At 42.6% G+C, this 22,246-nt stretch overlaps 1 protein-coding gene across 5 annotated transcripts in view; it reads right to left on the minus strand.

The window, feature by feature from the left end:
• The window catches only part of Med13l (mediator complex subunit 13L), a 217,038-nt gene that overhangs the window by 91,454 nt on the left and 103,338 nt on the right, over positions 1-22,246 (minus strand). For 4 of the 5 annotated variants that reach the window (XM_060382522.1, XM_021642607.2, XM_021642614.2 and 1 more), the window contains exon 3: positions 9,651-9,735. The exons of the other annotated variant lie outside the window; for it this stretch is intronic. In XM_060382522.1, coding sequence (XP_060238505.1) covers positions 9,651-9,735 — 85 coding nt within the window. The remainder of the gene's footprint in view (positions 1-9,650; positions 9,736-22,246) is intronic. 5 annotated transcript variants of the gene reach the window in all.

Raw genomic sequence — 22,246 nt, forward strand, 5'->3', positions numbered from 1 at the left:
ACTTAAGGACACTTTCAAGCCACTGCAACGCCTCCTGTAAGCTGGGCTCAGGGTTTGCTTGTGACAAGTGATTACTCCTTTAGCAAGGACACCAATAACAAAGCTTTAGCACAGCTCATCATCGGCCCTGGCACTTTCTTTTTGAGGGCACAAAGACACTGCACAGGAAAATGAAGACTTGACATTAGTCTTCCAAGCACAAACTGTCTGCTTCACTCAATCTTGGTTGCGCCTGGCTTCTGTCTCCACGGCATTTCTGTTTGTGTGTTTTGCTGTCAAGTCAAAGGAATTCTTTTAAGGACATGTTAATAATAATTGAACCCACCACATGTAATACCAATAGTGCAGACAATTCAACTGAAGTGACAATACGGTTATAACCAAGTTCACTCATGTGCAGGCAAATGACAACTCTATCATCCACACAATGGATGAGAGGCCACAGACTGTAAGTGCCCTTGATCTTTAAAAATACAAAATGTGAAAGAAAATGGGCATTCTGAACTTGACGGAATACAATGATCTCTCAATTTCAGTCAATGAAATGATCTACATTTTGAAGAAAAGCTGTCAGAATGCTGCATGGAATTCTTTTGTATAAGTACCTATGAGAACCAGACAGCAATTCCTATCTCAATATTCAGGCAGATCTGGACTTAGCTCTTGTCTCTGTTGTCCCCACACCATCAAGGACTACAGAAACAATTCAAGCCCTCACCCATTCCATTATAGGTTAAATGAGTTAGTAAATGGCAGGCAACAGTTTCTGGTCACAGGATAGCTCCCTTTGCGCAGAGTCAATTTGGAACAAGGTTACATTAAATATCACTGGATTTATCGTGAAAGTGAGTGAGCTCTCTTGTTCATAGTAAAGAAAATCATTTCCAAAGTGACCCAATCTGATTTCATGCCTCTAAGTGCTAGACACTATGAATATATGGAATTTTGAACAGAAAATAAGAAGCCACTACCTAAGGAAAAGGTCACAGAAGTGACACTGTCAAGCATTGACAGGTTCTTCCCAGTCAGTCTCCATCACTCCTGAGCCCACACGGCCACAGACTGCAGTCCAGCAACAACCAATAGCTACTAGCATCACACCTGCAGTCCCCAACACCAGTGTGAGTAGAGACAAGTTCACAGTGTCCACTGCTAAGGCAGAGAGGGAATGACTGTCTCCCAGCAAGGTCATAGGTCACCAGGGTGGAGGGAGCTGCTACTGGCCCAGACACATCTGTGCACATGGCCAGGACATAAGTGACTGCTCCATAACATTCCCTAATGCTACCACCACCACTACCACCTTCTCCTCCTCTACTCCTCCTCTTTCTCCTTCTTTTTGTTTTATTTTGTTTTGGTTTGGTTTGGTTTTTCTAGACAGAGTTTTTCTGTGTAGCCCTGGCTGTCCTAGAACTCACTCTAGAAACCAGGCTGGCCTCAAATTCAGAGATCCACCTGTCTCTGCCTCCTAAGTGCTAGGATTACAGGCGTGCAATACCACTGTTCAGCTCCTTCTTTTCTTAAGCACAGGTTCATCTCATAACTGAATTAGCACATAGGCATTTCTTTACTTGGTAAAAGCTGTTACTGAGTATCTACCTTGAAATCCAAAGTACACAGAATAAAAGCAGTGGTAACAGGCACGGAGTCACCCCTACCAGCAAACATCACCGTGTAGGGAACTGCATTGGATAAAATTGTGCTGGGCTTGGGGTAGAGGTTTATACACAACTCCTTTGAGGTAAAAAGTAAACATGATGTTGTGAACTGTAAGCTTTGTGGGGGAAAAGGAAGAGATGTGACTATCCTATGGAAGATGGTTCTGTGGCCAGACTAGCACCTGGGGAGAGCTGATTCCACAGCAGACTACAATGGAGCAGATGTGCAGTCTGAAAAGAAACCAGGAGGAAGTATAACGAAAGCTCTGCTAACACCTGCAACAAAGTAATGCACAGCAGAAGAAGGCAGCCATGCAGCTCAAGGCATGGCAGCTCTCTGCCACAGAGCCCGAGTTCCCACAGTCAACGAGCCAGGGATCCCCTTACTGCCCTACGCCCCTCTCCTCTTATTTAAGCCCGAAGACTATTCCTGTCTCTAATGAAGCCTCTGGTTTCTCCACTCAGCTGTGATGACTCACTTCTCTGCAACCCTTCCTGGAAGAGTTGTGGCTGTGACAGTGACTATTCAACAAGTCGTTAAATGCCTGTGACGTGGCACAGTCTGGGCTCTGCTCTACACTGTGTAATGCTTGACCGAGAGCTGGCACGAGTGTTACACACACTGACGATGATTTTCCTGTTCATAACGCAAAGCACTCTTCTGGCCGTGTTTGCTGTGTGTGCTCTTACCATGAGGCACTCAGTGACTGGGAATGCAATGTCACCTCTTCATAGCCTGTCACTCCCCAGTACAGCCTCAAAACACAGTAGCTCAGCACTGAAGGAATTGCATGGCTTCTAAGACATGTTCAGGAAAACCAACACCATTACAAAGTTCATTAATTATATTCAAAGAACATAATTAGGCGAGTGTTTTAAAGAAAGGTAGTTTTAAAATATAAAAACACCAGAAATACAAGATACACTTTCCCATTCGTTGCTCCTTGGGGGAGGAGGGTCAACGTTTGTATTTACGTTTACATCAACCCTGCAGACAATTCCATCTGCCGAGAAACGTCTCACAACACCATCGCAGTCCCCGCCAGCTGTGTGTTACAGTCACCCTGTGTCTCAGCAACATTTTCAAAAGCAGTTTCCTATGAAGATGGCATCCTTCTGTAAGGCAGGTTGACTCCACTTTGAAAGGCAACCGTGTGAGGCAAGAGGGTGACAATGTCAGGCAACAGCAGAGAAGATGATCTCTTTAAGTGTCTGTACCTTCAGGGTCACCATTTCAAGAGGAATGCAATGGTGCTGGAAAACGAAAGTAAGTTCTGTGAGTGGGAGCATGTGGTGTTCCTGGGTTGTGCCACTTGGTTCTAAATTAAAAACCGCAATGTGTGAGTTCTCATCCCTGCTCCCAAAGCCTGGGCAGACGTGATTCAGGGTAACAAGTGCTTGGGCAGCAGCCACAAACTAAGCCAGCAAGTTACTTCCCAGATGGGGCAGCTGGGAGGAGCAGAAGGAAGGCCACCTGGCCAGCACTCTGACAGAGACTCAAACCCAAGCACAGGGCTCCTCTACAGCTGCAGGCCAATGGCATCCTGATTTCACCTTCTGTTTTCACAGCTACCCAAAGACCGCATCCTACCTACCCGCATGCCACACACGCTCAGTGCTACCTTCCTCCCCGGCCTTCATCAAGTGCAGGAAAGCAGTTTCTGTCAAGAATTCTGTAATGTGTACAGTGGAGCAGGTGAGGCAGCCTTCCCAGCTGACCCCACACCCTCACACCTCCTGGACCCTCATGGGTGCTGACTCTTGCAGCAAGATGCAGCTGGGAAGGCCTCTCTACTTCGCATCCTCACTAAAATGGCTATAACCTTAGGTTCTCTTACGGGACTAGCCTAATCTGAAACATCCATTCTACCTACTGCAATTCCAAAGACCTGCACCTCTCTTCTTGATCCATTCAGTATGTAATGACCTTCTTTAATTACAAACAAATTTAAAAAAAAGTTGTCAACATCTTCACCCCTTCTTTGTGCTACAAAATTTTAAATAAACAGCTTAATTGACATGTCTTAGGAAACTGATTCCTTTTCAGACATTTACAATGTCCTTTCAGCCACTGGTTTCTAGGTTTTTAGACTTATATATGCCGCCTTAATCTAAAGACTATTCTCCCATGTTGCATTTCCATAAATGGAAATTGACTTGTTTCTTGCACTCTTACCATGTGACTCCCAAGGGCACCAGATGTTGCCATGTCATGTAACCATTTCTTCAACTGCAGCTGTACCTGTCACTGAGATCCACTGACTGTAAGTGCTGTGCTACATCTCTAACCCACATAAGACAGCGGAGCCCAGAGTGCGTGGGCATGCTGTGGTGTAGGTGCAGCTCCAATGCCCACATTATTCTCCCTTACTTCCGCAGTCACTATTAAGAGCATAGGGAAGCCGGGCAGCCTTTAGTCACGTGGCACCAGTATACTTCCAGGTAGAGCACCATCATTCCTAGATGTCAAAGTCCACACTGCCAAGTTTTCTTCTGTACACAAATGGCATGACCAAGCATACAACTTCAAAGGACTCCCTCCAGTCATCTTTTCCACTGTATGCAAAGCAGCTGTGACCTGACATCTAGGACAGCAAGAAGCCCCCATAAAATTAACAAGTATATCTTATTCCAAAGCCTTCAGGCAGTTACAAATTAAAATCAGAGTAACAAACCTAATGCCAACCTGGCAGTATGCCAGATGTTTTGGGTTTTCTACATTGTCACAGAGACAAGCTGCTCCAGTACCAAAAAATAAACAAGCAAACAAACAAAAAAACTACTCTGAGTTTTTGAAATATATACATTCTCTGTTTTTTTACTTCATTTTCATAGACAGGTAATAGAATATGATACATCATGAAAATCCATATCAACTACAGTAAGGGAACCAGTCAAGGTGTTTGAAATATAAGTTATCACAGAGCTCCTGAAGAGCTACTACACACCCTTGTTTTCCATGAGGCAGAAGCAGTCCCGCGTGCCACACAGCGTGGCCACCAGCAGGATGAACGAGAGGCTGGACAGTGGAGAGCAATCTACACTCATATGTTCCTACATGGTGGGGAAAGACTAAAAGAGGGGGATGGGCTAGGCTCAATGGCAAGGGATTCTAATTCTAGATAAATAAAAACCAAATTAAAGGTATTCTATCATCCTGGGCATTTAGCCAAAAGATAATTGGCCTTTAAAAAATAGGAAGCACGCTTACTTTCTCAAAAGACATGGAAAATAATGGCATTCTCTAAAACAGTAAATTCTGGCAAGCTCCATTTCTCAAGTTCTGACTAAGAAGTCACAAAGACAAAACCTAAAGAAGCAAAGAGAGTTCCAAATGCATTCTCTGTCTGTCTCTCTCTGTAAGTATGTCTCTGTCTGTCTGTCTCTGTCTCATCTCCGTCTCTCCCTCTCCAGAACTCTTTCTGTTCCCATGTCATAAATAGCTGCTAACTGGAAGATAGACTATGATTCCACTGACATCCAGCATGGTCATGTGACTTTGATCTCTCCCTTGTAGATTCTCCTTTGTTATCCATTTCAGCCTTGTGGCCTGTGTCTTAGCTGAGGATATATGAGCAGACATAGTATGCATTACTTCAGGCAGATGCACCACAGGCTTGCGGCTCCTGAGTTGCCAGTGCTCTTTGCACTCTAACAGGGACCCTGCAAGGAGAGGCAGAGGCTGCTGCTCAGCACCAGGGGCCTGGGGCAGCCAGCTGACAGCGCTGCAAGCACACAATCAGCCTCTACTATGAAGGAGAGGGGTGCTTTGACTTCTGATAATGTAGCATCCTTGAGCCCAGCAGGACTGGTGAAAGAGGCAATAGCAAGACAAGACATTTAAAGCAGGCCAGTGGCCACCAAAATGAAAAGAATGTGGCCAAATGGAGAGTGACTTGGGTAGAAGGCTAGAAGGAGGAAGAGAGTTCAATTTTATGAGAACTACAAACATGGGGTTGTGAACTTGGGTTTGATTATCAAACAAGCAACTACATGGATGGAGCATTAGACAGAGACAATATGGGGCTAAAGAGACAGTCAAAGGTTAAGAGCACTTGTACTTCCAGAGGTCGTGAGTTCAGTTCCTATCACTCACAGCAGCTCACAACGATCTGTAATTCCAGTTTAGGGGAATCAGCTGCCCTCTTCTGGCTTCTGAAGGTGTGCACTTGGTGCACACTTATACACACACGTCAAACAGTCATAGAAATAAAATAAGTAAATCTTAAAAAAATTTAACCTCCACTATAATACTTTTTAAAAGATTACTGAATAAGGCCCAGAGGACAGCTTTTAAAATAAAACCATGAAAGCACTAGGAAAGGAAATTTCCACTCTGCTTACTGCAAATCACAATCTAACACTAAGTGTTCTCTGAGGATGAAACAAACTCCTTCAGAAACCGCTCAGATGACAGAAATACTCAAGAAAGGGGGACCACAGAAGAAGGTCATTACAGACCAGAATCCTGAGAACTAGCACTGTTGTTTCCACTCTGAAAATAGCAATCGTTACTGTCCTTCTCTTAGCTGTAAGGGCAGTCAGCCAAACACAGAGCTCTCATAATGAGAAAAGCAGTGCGCTGGGCCAAGGCCCACCATCATGGTAGGTTAGGTGATGGAGCTGAGATCCAAAACACCTCTTTTCTCTGCAGATAATAAAGAAAGGATTTCTAGAAAGGGTTGTCTAGGAAAAAAACAAAAACAAAAACAAAAACAAAAAAAAACCCAGAAAACTATAACCATAAATGTTCTTTTCAGTCTGACACTTTTATGCAAATGTCCACAAGAGTAGTGTGTGGACTTGTTTGTTTCTAAATGGACAAATGACTCCAGCCGGAAGTGCATATTACAGGGCAGGCAAACACTGAACAGTAACAAGAGAAATGAGTATCTGAAGTCATGTTGCTTACAATTTAAAATCACCTACAGAATATCAATAGAGTGGTGCTTCAGTACCATCAATCGTAGTCCAGAATGCAATGTTCTTCTGTGTGAGAACGACAGTATTACTTCACTCCTGGGTGAAACTGTCCTTAACAAGTCACTGCAGTGACATCATTCTGCCAAGCCTTTCATAGAGATCAGTTTATACAGCTCCTTTTCATACCTAAGCAAGGGCTTCTCAAGGTAGTGAATGGAGTTTCTTCTTAACTAAGTATCTTTGTACTTAAAAATAAAAAGCAGAATAAATCACTTGTTCAAGTTTTGTTAATACATAAACTAAACAAAAAATAATAATTTAGAAAGCACACAAGACAGCTAGTGAGCCACTCATCAGTTTGCATGCCAGGAACTCAGAACTCACACTGGAAAGCTAGGCCAACCTTCCCTGAACACAAGCAGAAAAGCGCAACACAAACTGAAGAAAGTAGACACCAAACTACATCTCAGACTGAGAAACCATTACAGCCAGCGATCTAAATGATGGAAAAACTCAAAGGTAAAGTATGGATTTGCCATCCAGATTCTGCTGGCAGTGAATAAAGAGATATAGGGACCACCACTTACAATGCTTTTCTGACTCACAAGTAGGATAATTTTTATTCACACAATGTAGCCACTTCAAGTTTGAAGAACAGTGAGTGACTATTTTACTGGACCGGAGCCACGGATTTTTCAAAAGGGTCTTGAATTACCCGAGTAAGAAAGCCAGGTCAAGTGTTTTCTCAGGTAAAGTCTACCCAGCTTACAGTCTCAGAACCCACTCCCAGAGGAATCTCAGATAGGCTATCCTGCGACTATTTTATCATATAACAAAATAATGAAACATATAGAAAGTAATTATTATGAAGAGAGTATATGAGATATATTCTGCACGTAATGGACACTGCAGTGCCACCCACCACCCCAACCACAGGCTGCTCACGTAAGGCTGAGTGCTGACAGACTCTCAGCCGAACTGAGACCCACATTTTATTGTATGTCACAATCAATTTTCTTAAAAATAATGGTTCAACTAGACTCACGCTTTAATTCCCAACATAAATTCGAAATTCAGAAACCTTGAATAAGTAACTTAGATAATGTCCTTAGACTCTGTTTTTCTATTCTTCTAATTGTCTCCCAACAAATAAAAATGCTAAAACATAGGACTGAAAAAAAGTTGTTTTTCTGGAAGGTACCAATCATGATCTAAAGACACAGTGAGTTACAATACTAAAAATACGCTTTGTTTATATACCCCAGAACCCTATTTAAAGGCATATTCTTGATGAGCCCTTTATAAGACATAGGATTATGCAAATGGTATATTTTTCCTATTTTCCAGAATGGGTTTTGGGTGTACTTTTGCTCTTGTTTACTTGGCAGAGGAACAAAAATTGTCAAATATTTCATCGATGATTATTTGATCTTCAAATCAATGTTTCTTCAGACATGTGACACCTCTGCAGAAAATTACAGAGCAAAGTAGTGTAAGGACCCACCATCTAAAGGAAGTACAGACTTTGAAAGGAAGAGGCTTTTTAAATGGCTCAGATGATGCCCTCTGGCTATCACCCTTAGCCAACAGCTGGAGTATAAATGTGACAGTTCTTCAACGTCCTTCCAGCTTTGTCTGAGCATTGTCTGCAGATTCCAGAGAAAGGAACATGGATTCCCACTGAGGCTCTTAGCTAAGCCATTCTTAGTCATCTGGGTCTCCCCTCAAAACACCACTGAGAGCCTGAAAAGACTCCTACATCAGAAGGCAAGGGAACACTCCAACAGTAACAGTATCAGAGAACAACCCAAGTCAACAGTTTTCAGTCAGCTCTGCAAGAATGTGCACTCAGCCTAAATGATAGCAATGAATTATAACCTATGAATAAAACACGACTCCATGAATATGAATGTCTGTTTTAAGAATAGCTCTCTAAAAACCCAAAGGATCCCAGGTTGGCCGTGAGCTCCTGACCCTCTGGCTTTTACTTCTGAAGTCATGTTAACTACATGTGTGTGCTGCCAGACCAGCTCAAAGAACCCAAATATGTTTATGCATGTGAGTAGATCTGTGGGGGAGGAGAACAAGAAGGAGATGGGAGAGCGGGGAGAGAAGAGGTAGAGGGGCTGACTCTGGCAAAAATGAAGACCTCTTCTTCGTAACAGATTGCCAACTAATAAGAGAAGAAATGGTGACATTTCAAATCAATATTACAGTCATAACGATAATAATGATTCCAGCAAGGACCTTCAGCAGGTGTTAAAGCTAGTGAGTGGGATTTAGAAGAGGGAGAATGCCACAGTCCCACTGCATCTGTCACAACTTACAACAGGAATGAGGCTGCCCAGGATCACAGTTGGCAAAATTCTAATTTAGAGTGAAGAAACCTGACAGAGAATATCACTCCAATCAAGTGACTGCAGATTCTAACATCACTGACAGACAACACTGACATGTGTCAGATGCGCTGACACTCAGGGTAGGTAGAGCCTCACTTCCATGGCATTCCTACTAAAAAGCATAAGCTTAATCAAATCACAAGAAACTGCCTCAAACTGAGGGGCCAAGCTAAGCCCCCACTCATCAAAAATGGCAGTATCAACAAGAACATTAGGAGAGAAAGAACTTTCCTAGATTTGAAGAGCTATGAAAACTAAACAATGCATTATTATAGATTAGATCTTGAACTTGTTGCAGAAAACGTAGTAACTGAACAACCGACAGCATCTCAATTATACTGAGGGTTAGAGGAAACAGTTTCATCAGCTTTGTGATCCTATGAGAGACAGACTTGACCTCAGGAAATTTACACATACTATTCAAAGAGTAAAACAAACATTGATGGCAAGTCTGTGAATGATTCCAGAAATAAACTAAAAACTGAACAAGAAATGTGTATAGACTGAGGGGGAATACAGAAGTTCTATATACTGCCACTAAACTTTGCTATCACTATAAACTAAAGTAAATATGAAACCTTAACTCTCACACAACAAACAACCCGTCTCTAATGCCCAGTGGACTCTGGGCTCTCCTGAGCGCAGAGCCACGCCACTGCCCCTTTCTTACCTTTCTAACAGATTGTGGATTGCTTTGAAGAGCAGCGTCCTACATTCATAGGAAAGGCCATTTTCCCAGAGTCCTTCTTCCACAACTGAAAAGAAACAAGAAAAAAGAAAAAAAAAAGAACCAGTAAAAAGGACATCCAAATAAAAAGAAACTTTGACACATTTTTCTAAAGTTAATGAGCTCATTCCAAGGATTTCATCTCAATTTCAGGGAACAGACAGGGAAAGGGAAATACTGTCCTCAGCCCAGGGTAGGGATGCAGGAAAACAGAACAGGGCTCAGCCTTTCCAGCATGCTCACAGGGCCATGGCACTCCCAACAGCCTCCCCAGCCTTCAAAACGCGAGTCATTTCTGATACTCTCAAAGCAACTTCCCCAAGTCTCAAAGATTAATTCTGACAGACATCTATTGAAAAGTAAAAAAAAAAAAAGATGTCATACAGTAAAACTGAGATTGGGGAGGCGAGTCTCAAAAGCATATGAATTATACACAGCTACATAAAAGTCTATCTAGATGGGATTTTACAGAATTTAGACATTGCTAAAAATTAATTCTTACTACAATATCAAATTGTTTCTTGGACTTGTAATTTTACAAATGCTTGACATTTGGGAAAAATAGCATGTTAGCTTTGAGTAACTTATGCCAGGCCAACAAGTAATTCCAAGAGAACCCAATGCCCATGCAGTCCTAAAGTTCTTTTTGTTTTCATAATTATACAATTGGAGGGGGCTACAAAAGAGATAAGTTCATTTTAAGTTAAACTGGTTTGATTCAAGATAGAAAAAAATAAAATAAAAGACAGACATTTGGGAGAAAGAGGCAGGTGGAATCTCTTTCAGAGTCAAGGCAGTGCTTCACAGTACTTTACTGAGGTTTGCAACTAGATATGGAGTGGATTTAGGCTCTCCTGAGAAGGAAACCTACAGTCTGGGGACAAAGGCAATGGTCACAAATTGTGTGAAAACACCTACAGGAATTGGGCTTTCTCTTCATGAACCCCACAAATCATTCAGTGATAAATACAACATTTTAAATCTATACTCCAAGCTTCAGAGTTAAATGTTATTTCTGGATGAATAAAAAAGTAATAAGAAAACTGTTTTGTAGGCTGTATTTATCAACTTAAAATTCTTTTTGTATCAGAAGAAAAAGGCACAAGAAATCAAATAGCTCTGTATAATAAATGAGTGGAAAATGTCAATCAAAACAAAGAATTCCTAAACAAAAACACTCCCCTCCAGCTATTGTAACTGTTACAGCCGAATTAAGAATGGCAAATAAAAGCACAGCCACAGCCGCTGTGTGCATACACAGGCTCTTGGCACAGGGTTACCTTGCTGTGATTGCAAAGCCACACTCAGGATCTGTTAAAAGTGTTGTGCTTAGCTCTTTCAATATCACCCTCATTCAGATAAACTGTAAAAGTACTAAACACTTTTCAGAAGAGACTGTTCTATAAAGGAAATTTTAAATAGCAATAATTACTGGTCAGTGTTCAAACACTCAAAATTGTCATAATTTGTTTTGCCAACTTTTAAGACATTGCATCTTGCAGAATTAATATGCTTCTTTAAGAGAAAGGCCATATAAAAGGTGTCAATATGGCAAAATACCAAAGCGGAAAACACTCAGTGGCTTGCAATTTCCCAGCAGACACCATTCTGCCCATACGGAAAAGTGATGACACCATTCTGGCCCCCATGAGAAAAAGTGATGATGAGGAGAAGCCCAGGAGGGTGGGGAAGGACCGTAGTAGCACTTGGCTCTCAAATAGAATTGCTTTCAAAGAATACAAGCTCCCTCTGAGCTGTGATACATATTTCCCTTAATGCGTCACAGTGCAGCAAAAGCTGAAATGAACGTCTAGAACATCAGAAACACTCCTCACTCCCCCACTGCGTTTTAACCTCAGGCATCAAAACTACTGAAACCTATTGTTCAGATCATGGAGCTCAGCAAGAGCACTGGCCACGGGGGGGTCGACTAGCCGGAAACACAGCTCCTCATTCAGCCATTAAACTACTGAAAAGCACATTCTGTTTGGACCCCACAAATACAAACAGACTTTTTTAACGCAAGGCACAGGAGAGGAGCATCCCTTGTTAGATTTGCAGTGACATGTAGCCAAGGGAACAGGAATCTAAAGGGAGATGAGAATCTGCTACTTGTCTTTGTTTCAACTATGCTGTTCAATGCATACAACTGTAGTTAAAAACGAAACTTTCCAATTTGCACATCTATTTCCTGAGAACACATTATTAGTGAGCACACACTGCAACAAGACAACATTTACCAATTTCACTTACGGACTGTGCCAAATGATACTTAGAGTATTTTTGACATATCTGATTTCGAAAAAATTGACAACAAAAAACTGAGTAACAAAGTAGCATAATGTCACATTTATTCTGAAATATAACATCATTCCCATAAAAAAATCCAATTACACACAGTATCATTGACTGATCATCATTTTGCTGTCATTGATTGCCTTGTAAAATCTATTTGAAGTCGTTAATAACTAAAAGGACTTATTTATATCAGATCCAACCCTCTCAGTACACTGCTCTCTTGAACTGCTTATGGATGTAGAACACTTGGTATCACTTAACAAATCTGTATCAGAAATGGATTTCGCTTTTCCACTGTTAATTCGTAAGTCAACTAAAGAGCAGAGGATAAATATTAATAACAGAAGACAGATCTGGAAATGCTGTTTGTCCTGACCTATCTGCGGCGTTAGAGGATGACAGCCCTGCTGATGTTCAGCAGACTGGAGCGAGGCTGTGACGTGCTATTTCACCAGCCTAATGTCTTCCTCAAGAATCTCTAACAGCATGGGTCCTCTGCCAGTTGCAGGATAACCAGAATTTTAATGAAGGTTTCTGCTCAGCGCTGTGGCAGCTGAGACATGACCTGCGTTAGCATTTCAATGGATCACAGGACTCGTGTTAAGCCAGTAAATTTTCAACTAAAGGAGGTCAGAGAATTAGATTTCTGGATACACTGAAAAAGACCTTCAGAAGACAGCTGTGCAGAAAACAGCCCCACGTTGCTGTGATCCTCACACTGAAAGAGAAATAGTCAAGTGTCACAATGACATCCAGAGTCCAGGCTCACCCCCATACGCCAGTCTTTTCAAGCATTTTACAATGATCATTACCGTTTTATCTTATATTCTTAATGTAGTTTTTTAAAAGTATAAAGGGACAAGGGTCTGGAGGGCAGCCACTGGCAGTGGCCTCCAGCTCCTCGGAGGGCGGTCTGCACCTCAGTGTTAACTCCAGGCTTCATAGAAACGTCTTATGTAAGGCTGGTGTTTATTAAACGGCTACTTATTCAGAAATTACAAAGGATCATCACGAGATATAAATTAAATTGGGGAGAGTTATTTGGTTTTGAGCAGAGTCTCACAGTGTAACCCAGGCTAGCCTCAAACTCTTGACAATCCTACTGCTTCGGCTGCCAGAGCTCTAGCACTATAGGTGTGAACTACCAGTCTAGGCACCAAGAACTATCCAACGTTAATGAAAACCATACTTATGGTTGATATATAAGATGCACACATATATGTTGGACATACATATTATATAGCACACACACATGATTCAGTTATGGCATTTTCACTTAAACCCATCAATGCTTCAGACAACTTCCTCTAAGATGGTTATATTAGTCAACAAGACTAATATAACCACATTGGGTTTCAATGTGGGTTTCAATTAAACAGAAGAAATTAAAACCATTTCTTTCCTTCTACTCTTCAGAGGTGACCTGCTCTGAAACCTAACACACACTACAGCTACTAAAATTCCGGGGGATGGGTCCCCAGACTGCCTTGAACACTGAAGCTCAAACAGTTGTCTGTCAGTGCCGTCACTGAGCAATCTTCCCGCTCTAGCTGTCTGAGATGCAGCTGCCTCTACAGCATTCTCCCCCGACCCCCACTTAGCCAGCATTTGTGTTCTTGCTGCACTAATCTTATGGAGCATTTTATAGGAAGCTCAGCCCTGGTGAGGGCACTCTCTGCCGTGACCACCAGAACATGGAAACACAGTTCATTAGACACGCCTGGAGTGACAGCAATGCTGCTGCTTCTTGCTGCTTCATTTCGCACAGCAGCCTGAGACTAATGCACTCTCGCCCCTCAACAAGCACGTTTACAGACAGGGAAGACTGTAATCACCTTTCATTAAGAGACGGCAGATTTCTCCTGTATGAGCCGCCAGCCACAGTGACATACTAATTATTTTGTAACTGACAGGTTAAAACAGCAAATGTAGCAAAAACAGCATGGGGGAGGAATGGAGGCGAGAAAGAGTGGGGAGAAAAAAAGAGAAAGAGACCACTTGACCACCACATGGAATGCTCTCCGAGACCACTGTCTGCTCTGTGTGTCCAGTCTCTACCAGAGAGATGGCACTGTGCAGTTCACAGCCAAGGATGAGCCTCATCCAGTAAATACAGACCACATGTTCATGTCTTGGAAACAGTGTAAACTCTGCTCATGTTTTAGCTAATTACTACTGGCCTTTATTTCTCTACTTCTCTCACCAAAAGTCTGTGGCACTGACAGCAGTGTTAATTTATATTCCTTTTACTATACTTTTTGCTGCACTTTTTCTCACCTAGTTTAACTACAAATAGCTTGTTTTCATTTATATAAACACTGTGCCAAGCTTTCTATTTTAATGGCAGTTTTTAAGAATATTTCTTTGAAGAAAAACAGGAGTGCAGAATAATTCCATGAGCCCATCACTTGGCCCAGCGCGCCATCACTAGCACAGGCTCCAGCTCTGCAGGTAGAGGCTCTGCCAGCAAATGCGGGGCCCTTCTGCTATCGCACTCCCAGAAGTGAGCATCCATCCACACCTTGGGCTACACCCTCTGTGTGCGTGCATGTGCGTGTGTGTTGTCGGCCACAGTCTGTTCAGAGATTGGTAGTTAGGAGAAAGGAAAAAAAATGCATTTGCTGGGTGTGGAAATGAGTAGGGTTAAAACAGTGGAAAGTACATTCTGAAGATTAACATTAGCATTTTTTAAAACTCCTTTTTTTAAAGTTTTCTATAATATTATACTTTACATTAAAAATGTGTTATAAAGCAAAAGAACTCACACACATAAAGAGTAGACACAATATAGCTCCTAGAAAATTAAGACAAAGAAAATAAGCAAATAGAAACTTTGAAACCTGAACCAACTGTAGGGGCTAGAGAGTCAGCTGAGTGTTTAGGAGCACCTGCTGCTCTTGCAGAGGATCCATGTTGGGCTCCCAGAACTATAGGGCAGTTCACAACCATCTATAACACCCTGACACTCATGCGGGGCATATTCATGCACATAAGTAAATCTAAAGCAAAATAATTATTAATAATAATAAATTTTATAACCTTTTTTTAAAAAATGTAAAGGAGTACTTATCTGGCAGGCATGGGGCCTGCTTCAATCCCCACTGCTTGGCCTCCACCCTCCTCCCCAGCACACACACAAAAGGGTTTCAGGGGTGATGAGGTTGGGGAAACCAAATACACCCTGTTTTTTTACAGTCCATCAAAACTCCTGAACAATTTTACACTGTCAAATTGTCTTGGGCATGCTACCCTACCCAAGAGAAAGTTGAACACCTGCAGCCTACCTCTAATGTGCCTTTAAATGGACTTCTTGACGCTAAAGCTGAGCGTCTCTAAGGCAATTATTATCCAGACTCAGCCAGGACAACACAACTTCTACCATCTACACATCAAAGACTCCTTTTTATTTTGTCCCTCTGCACTGTGTACAATCATGAACAACACCCTCTCCAAAATTAAAAAATAAAAAAAAAATAAAAGAAAAAGAAAAGAAACTAATCAAATTATTGTTATGGGTTCTCTTTTTTTGAAAAAATAAAATCAATTATCAGTAATCAAATATGATGTCACAGTGTACATTCACATGCATGCACACACATGCAGCGTACTCCCATACACACGCGGGCGCAAATACAGGTGTGCAGGCACACAGGCACACACACACATACACACATACACACACACAGCTTAAGAACTTTCTGTTTAAATGTACTCTAGCAACCTGAACATTGGCTATTTGGCTTCCATGTGCCATTTGGTTACAATGAAGACTCTTAGCAGAATCAAAGTATCATTCTTCACCTTCAAAGGCAGAGTGTGTAACTCTCCCAATGAGTTATTCTATTTTGTTATCAGAACAATATACTTGATGAGCAAGGTGGGTTTCCTAGCTCACAGTTCCTGAGGCAGAAAGTCTCCTGACTTCATCGTGTCAAGGGGTGAAAACAAGGACCAGGGAGAAAGCATAGCAGTCAGCTCAGAGCCTTGCTTCTTTCTCCACGATGCCTCTCTTCCAAGAACTGAGGCCATGAGAGCTGCTGATGGGAGGACAGTGACCATAGAACTATCTCCCATTGGCCCAGCACACCTACCATACTGAGGACCAAGTCCAACACAGGGACGCTTGGACGAAACCCAACAGATCCAAACATCTTCAAAACTAGCTTATGGTGTCTCTTCTTCTTTTCCTTTCTCTGTTGCTCAGGCTGGTGCAAACTTCTGCCTCACCCTCCAAAGTGCTAGGATTACAGGCAAGTGTGGCCTCAGTTATAGCTTCATCCATTGTAAATCATGAAGCTCTACAGAGGGTTTCTAAGACTGACCCTTGCCTACTTCCCTAACAAGGTACCACAGAGGATTTACTTTAAGGAGTATACCGAGAACAGAGTCACCCAGCACTGGAGAAAGCACAAGCACAGGCAGGCCCAGAAAAGCAGACAGCAAGCCGAGCACTGCCAGGTCTGCTGCTCTACTGGAGCCGCGTGGGTTGAGTCTTTCCAGCTCTGGCCCTGCAGGACATCAAGGTGCACTATGGTGTCAGCTTCTAGGACAGACCCCAAGGGTTTCCAGTGTTTCAGGACTGGTCCAGACAATCTCATGAAACCCAGTATTACAGTTAAGCTGGTATTTGGTGGGCTTGAATCTACGCATCATTTAAAATGGTTTCTTCATGCAGAAAAAAAAAGTGTATTTAACATATACCATGTTAATTACATGATTAAATTTTCTGTCAACTCATATATGATCTTAATTCTTCAGTCTATGATTTAAAACTAGCTACTATAGAACATACCAATCAAAAAGTACTTCATTAGTACTAACTATTTAACCTCAACCAATCAGGAAGCTTCTGGGGTCTCTATGATATTTATTAGATACCACATCAGGTTGCTGGATAATTCATTTATTTGTGTATATAACTTTCCGTATATTACATGCCAAAATTTTTAAACTGTAATCAACTAAGCTTCAAAAAGGAATAAAGGGACCAGTTTGCAAGCACAGTCCTGCCACAGCGACTATGCCTTCACCGCACTCAGCATCAGCCACACAATGAAGGTAACTAGAGTCACTCTAAGCTCCTGGCTTACCACACACTATAACACACTTCATCCACTGCAGTTACTCACTTGAATGACAGACAACGAGAAGGAGCTGAAGGAGTGCAGCAAACAGGAAACCTGGCTTACTAACACCGGAGGACAGAGGCACTGCTCAGCCAGCTTCAGCAAGGTGGAAAGCACACGGTGGTCAGCGTGTCTGAGTGTACCGGGCAACAGTTGCACTTGTACTACCACTTCTGACCAGTTCCAAAAGGCCTTTTGTCTGCAGCTCACACCCGGGGCCTCCACCTGCTATTCTCTTGTGCAACTGGCTCCTCCCCCAGCCACCCTTGCTTAACCTAAGCCCCTCTTAGCAGCCCTTTCACCTTGGCTCCTTTTATCAACAGCTGCTACATACAGCAGTGAGAACTCTGGATCCACTGCCTGTCTTCTCACCATCTGAAAAGGAACAAGTCCATCTGCATAGACACAAAATCTTCATCTAAGAAAAATGCTGAGACCCAGAAAACACTCGAAGTGGAACAAAAAGCAGGAAGATGTGACTCTGTTACTCGGCCTGTGTGCACAGAGGCATAATGTACATTACCATGCGCTGCACCATTAGGCTTTCCACTGCAGGGCTACACCCAATGAAGTGAGTCTCCTAAAGTTCATCATGCTAAAAACAGACAACTTTACACTATAAGATTCCTATCCCAAGAAGACAGGTTTATAAATAGTGTCATTAACTATTCACCTTTTCCTTACACATTACTGTTTCTAGTTAACAACTCCATGGGCTAGCACACTGTCACTACCAATTCACAATATCCCATCAATCATGGTCAGAAAAAGTAAATTTTACCACATCAGCAGAGTTGGCTACTGAGACCTGTATCTGTATTCCACATTGCTGTGATACCAGATCAGTAAATATATGTTTATACCTGTTCTGTCATGTGAGGCAACAAACCAAAGGTTGCAGGACATTCATATAAAAGCTCGGGGTGGGAAGAAGGGAAGGGGAGGGGAGGGGAGGGGGGGAGGAAAGGAAAAAGAAAAGAGGAAAAGAAAAAGAAGGAAAAAGGAAAGGAAAAAGAAGGAAGGAAAAAGGAAAGGGAAAAGGGAAGGGAAGGGAAGGGAAGGGAAAGGGGAAGAAGGGGAAAAGGAAAGGGAGGGGGAGAAAGAAGAAGGAGGAGAGAGGAGGAGGGGAGGGGAGGGGCCACATTTGTATAAATTTAGAAAAAAAATAAGCAAACAAAAAACATCTTGGCCACAGTGGAATAACAGAAAAAAATGTTTGCGTTGCTTTGCTTTATTTCAGGTTAAGAATATTTTAAAAATTCTCTAAACTATGTAGTTTCAATTTTCTACTGCTCATTTTCTACAATAACCTAACCAAAAATTTCCTGGTAGTGGGATGTTTTGATACTCTGAAATCTCATTCTCCAGAAAATAAGTGCCTTTGATAACATGACTACTGTTTCTGAAATTATCAATGAGTAGATAAGGTCATTAAAACTGAAAGCCAAGACTGTCAAATGGCCAGAAAGGTCTTTCCTAAAGAGAGTGGTGACATCTTGGAAGCCTAGTTCTCATGCACCGAGCTCCAGGGTGCAGCCTTCCCCTCGGAGCCAGAGTTTTCAGTGTGTCTGGTACACATGGAAGCTCTGCCTATCTGTCAACTTTATGCTTTGCCCAGGTGAGCTCATGGCGGTGAAGGGGAGGGCGGGGGTGGCATGACGCTGATCATCAGTAAGTGCATAGGTCCTGCAGCAGACAATGCAAACGGGCATTCAGTGTGGCTGCACAGTCTTCTGACAGTCTGAAGGTGAATATAGGAGGACTGCTGTACAAGTTAAGCGCTCTAAGCCACTTGAACAAAAAACTTACTAGCAGGACAAGGTAAGAAATAACAGGAAAGAGCATATGCTCCTGATACTTAAAGTGTAATTTTCACTTAAACATTGAATAACGTTATCTAACTGCCACAGGCTTACACAAACACTTACAAAAAGCGTCCACTGTTTTGGGTCTTAGCACCCAGACAATGCGGAAAGTGTAGTTTCCTTGTGCACAGCACGCTCTTGCAGCACCTGACTCTGTGTTAGACGGCAAAAGCATCTCATCTCCAGTAGTCTCCCTGGGGCACAAACTCTCCCAGCCTGAGAAGCACTGGAAAGTGGTTGAACTTGCACTCACTCAATCCTACTGTTTGTTTCATAGGAAAAAGGAATTTTTAGAAAAAAATAAGTGTTTATGGAAATTCTACATAAAATAAGCATAGTCTGTATGTACGCACCAGTTAAGAGCATATTACTCTCAAAAGAAAGATGTTACCTCAAAACCCGGTGACACATCCACAGGTCGCACAGGCCACCAGACAGGCAATCACCATACAGGAAAACCTGGGACTCTGCCACAGCACTGTGTACAACTGGACTGCTGAAGCATCTACAGGATCCTCATCAGACAGAGCACATGGAGCTGGGCACTGTTTTATGTAATTGTCAACTTTAACAAACAGTTTGAAACTGTGGGGAGGGATTAGGAGCTTCACTTTTCTACATGTACAGAGAAGTACATGCACATGTAGTCATCCAAAGTCCCAATGTTACACTGTGGAAACAGCAGCACCAAAACAAGAGTTATCATGTTCTTTTATTGAGTTGTGTTCTTTTATTCCTTTTTCTCTGGAAACTGCCAAATTCACCCATGGCACTGAAAGAGCTCGTCTGTCATTTTGCAGTATATCTAGTATAATGCTAATATCACAATCCCAAACACATCTCTAGGAAAAAAAAAAAAAAAAGTTCTTTTAGGCCATCATATCGCAATAGCATTTTGAGATGCCCTATAGTCAAACTAAACACGCTGTTTGCACAGAGAAATGTGTTTCTTGTAGCCAGCTTTGTCTGGGCTGTACTGCCTGCCAAAAGAGAAAGGGGAGAACCCGGCTGGAAGGGGTAGAGGGGAGGGGCACAGCATCACTGCTGCAAAGGTGCAATTACCCTGTTGGGGGGGAAAAAAAAAACAAACTTCAACTAGAGATGCTTGAAAGTCTGACTTCCACTAGTCATCCACATGTAGAGAGCGGAATCCCTGCAAATCTCAGACAAAGCACTGAGAAAGTAGCATACTTTCTCAAAACTGAAAGGCAACAAGAAATTCAAAGCCATAACCAGCTTCTGGCAGGTATTTTCAAATGTTCACGGTGCATCCAATAACATAGCACCATCCTGTCAGTCATGGCTGAGCATCCCTTGCCCTTACATCTCTAGGAGAACAGTGACTCAATCTTGATCACTGTGGAGACCTAACAGTCAGAATTACCTGTGCACACAGAAAAGCTAGGTTCAGCATGGCTGTAGACTAGGCTACTCCACAGTGCCAGTGACAACCTAGGTCCTTGGATATCTAGGCACTCCAGAACATAGTTTATCTAATCTGACATGAGTATTTTCCAAAGCTCACAGTTATAATACAACTCACTCTGTGTGCCATTTTGTATGATATGAGTGACACTGTCACTCTTTCAAGTGCTAACAGTGTTTGCTCCTGCTCCTGAGTCTACGCAGCTCCATGTGACTGCCTCAACAAGAAAGAGTATAACAGATCTGACAGCAGTCTGCAAGTCTGGAGCCTAAAACACTGTCAGGAGGTTCATTCTTGGAACACAGCCATGCAAACAGAGACTAGGGCTACATGGAGAAGCAGTACGTGCTGATTTCCCTGAGCTGTTCCAGCTGACAGCCTAGGCAACAGTTTCACTGACCACTAACTGTGTAGGTGAGGGCACCTTCCAAGGAGGCCAGACCCAGCCATGTAGTCTGTGCGGTAGAGTGCAGATGGTCTGAGACGTTGCAATGCTGTGTGAAGAGGTTATGTACATAGCAGAGTAACTGTGTGTGCTACTCAGTGTCCACATTAACTAGCACAAGGCTTTATCTCTGGTGACAAATCACTAAGAAGTAGCATATGGCAGTCCTAGCTGCACCTTTTTGAAGTTACATAGTTCCATTACTGAGCATACTGTAAACAAAGACAGGGCAGTCAGTAAAATAAATGCTAAACTGTAATACATAATATGACATAAGACATGTACAATGGACAGGATACTGGGGTGTCAATACTAACTGATACTAACTGGTTGGGGGCCTTAATTCACACATCTCTACTTCAGAGACTAAAACACCAGCACAGAACAAGAAATATCTTTACACAAAACAAACTTCATCTTAGTTTTATGTTTAACTACTATAGTAACAATAATACTTTTTCCTACACAAAAACACCTCACCTGTATTAGATGTTAGGACAGTGAGTGGCGACAGGGCTGAGATATGACCTCCTTTAAAGTGAATCCCAAATTCCTTGACACCGCTCTTACTGATCAAAGGGCCTCTATCTCTTTCTACTGGAAACAGTACGCTTCAACCAAGGAGCAGGGTAAAAGTGACACCATGTCAACTCTAGGCTGGGTTACAAGGCCATCCTAAAGTACTGACAATAGGTATGTTACTCTGGGGCCACTATCCAGAGATGAAGTCCAAGCACATTAAGAGACCACTTATGGAACGCCCAGCCACAGCTAGCTCACTCCAGCCCTCATTAGTGAGCCAGTGACTAAAGGCATCTCTGGGTAGTTAGCATCAGGCCATTCAACAAATGGTCTTTGTTTGTCCAGCCAGGGCATCAGACACCCTGTTGCAGAGACAAGAATATCTACTAATCCCTTTCCACATCTGTGATCTAAGAGACCTACAGACATTATCAAGTAGTTGTGACTTGTGCCACTGAGTGTGAAGCAGCTTGCTCTTCAGCAGTGAGTAACTGGAGCAAATGCTCAGGGGAAGATCACCACGAACAGGAAGCTCTGGTTCTGAGACCCAATGTAACCAATGAGCTAGGTCATTTGGGGGGGGGGGGGGGACAGCCCTGAGGGGAGAGCATCAAGAGCAAAGTCCAAGACAGAAAGGAATGCTGAGGTTTGAATTAATGGCATGCACACTGATGGCTACTCAGAAGAACTTATGGGCTACTTAGAAATTATTTTCACTACACAGAAAGTTCTTGCTATGCTTAGGTCTGCTGTTCAAAGGTATTGGGCTCCTGCAGTCCCTTGAAATTAAGAGGCTGCAGGACTAGGTGTGCCGTGACTCTTGCAGACGCGTGCTCACTGGTCCCCCAAAACACATG

The sequence above is a fragment of the Meriones unguiculatus genome, chromosome 4, assembly GCF_030254825.1.
Source record: "Meriones unguiculatus strain TT.TT164.6M chromosome 4, Bangor_MerUng_6.1, whole genome shotgun sequence".
In the NCBI taxonomy this organism is placed as follows: domain Eukaryota; kingdom Metazoa; phylum Chordata; class Mammalia; order Rodentia; family Muridae; genus Meriones; species Meriones unguiculatus.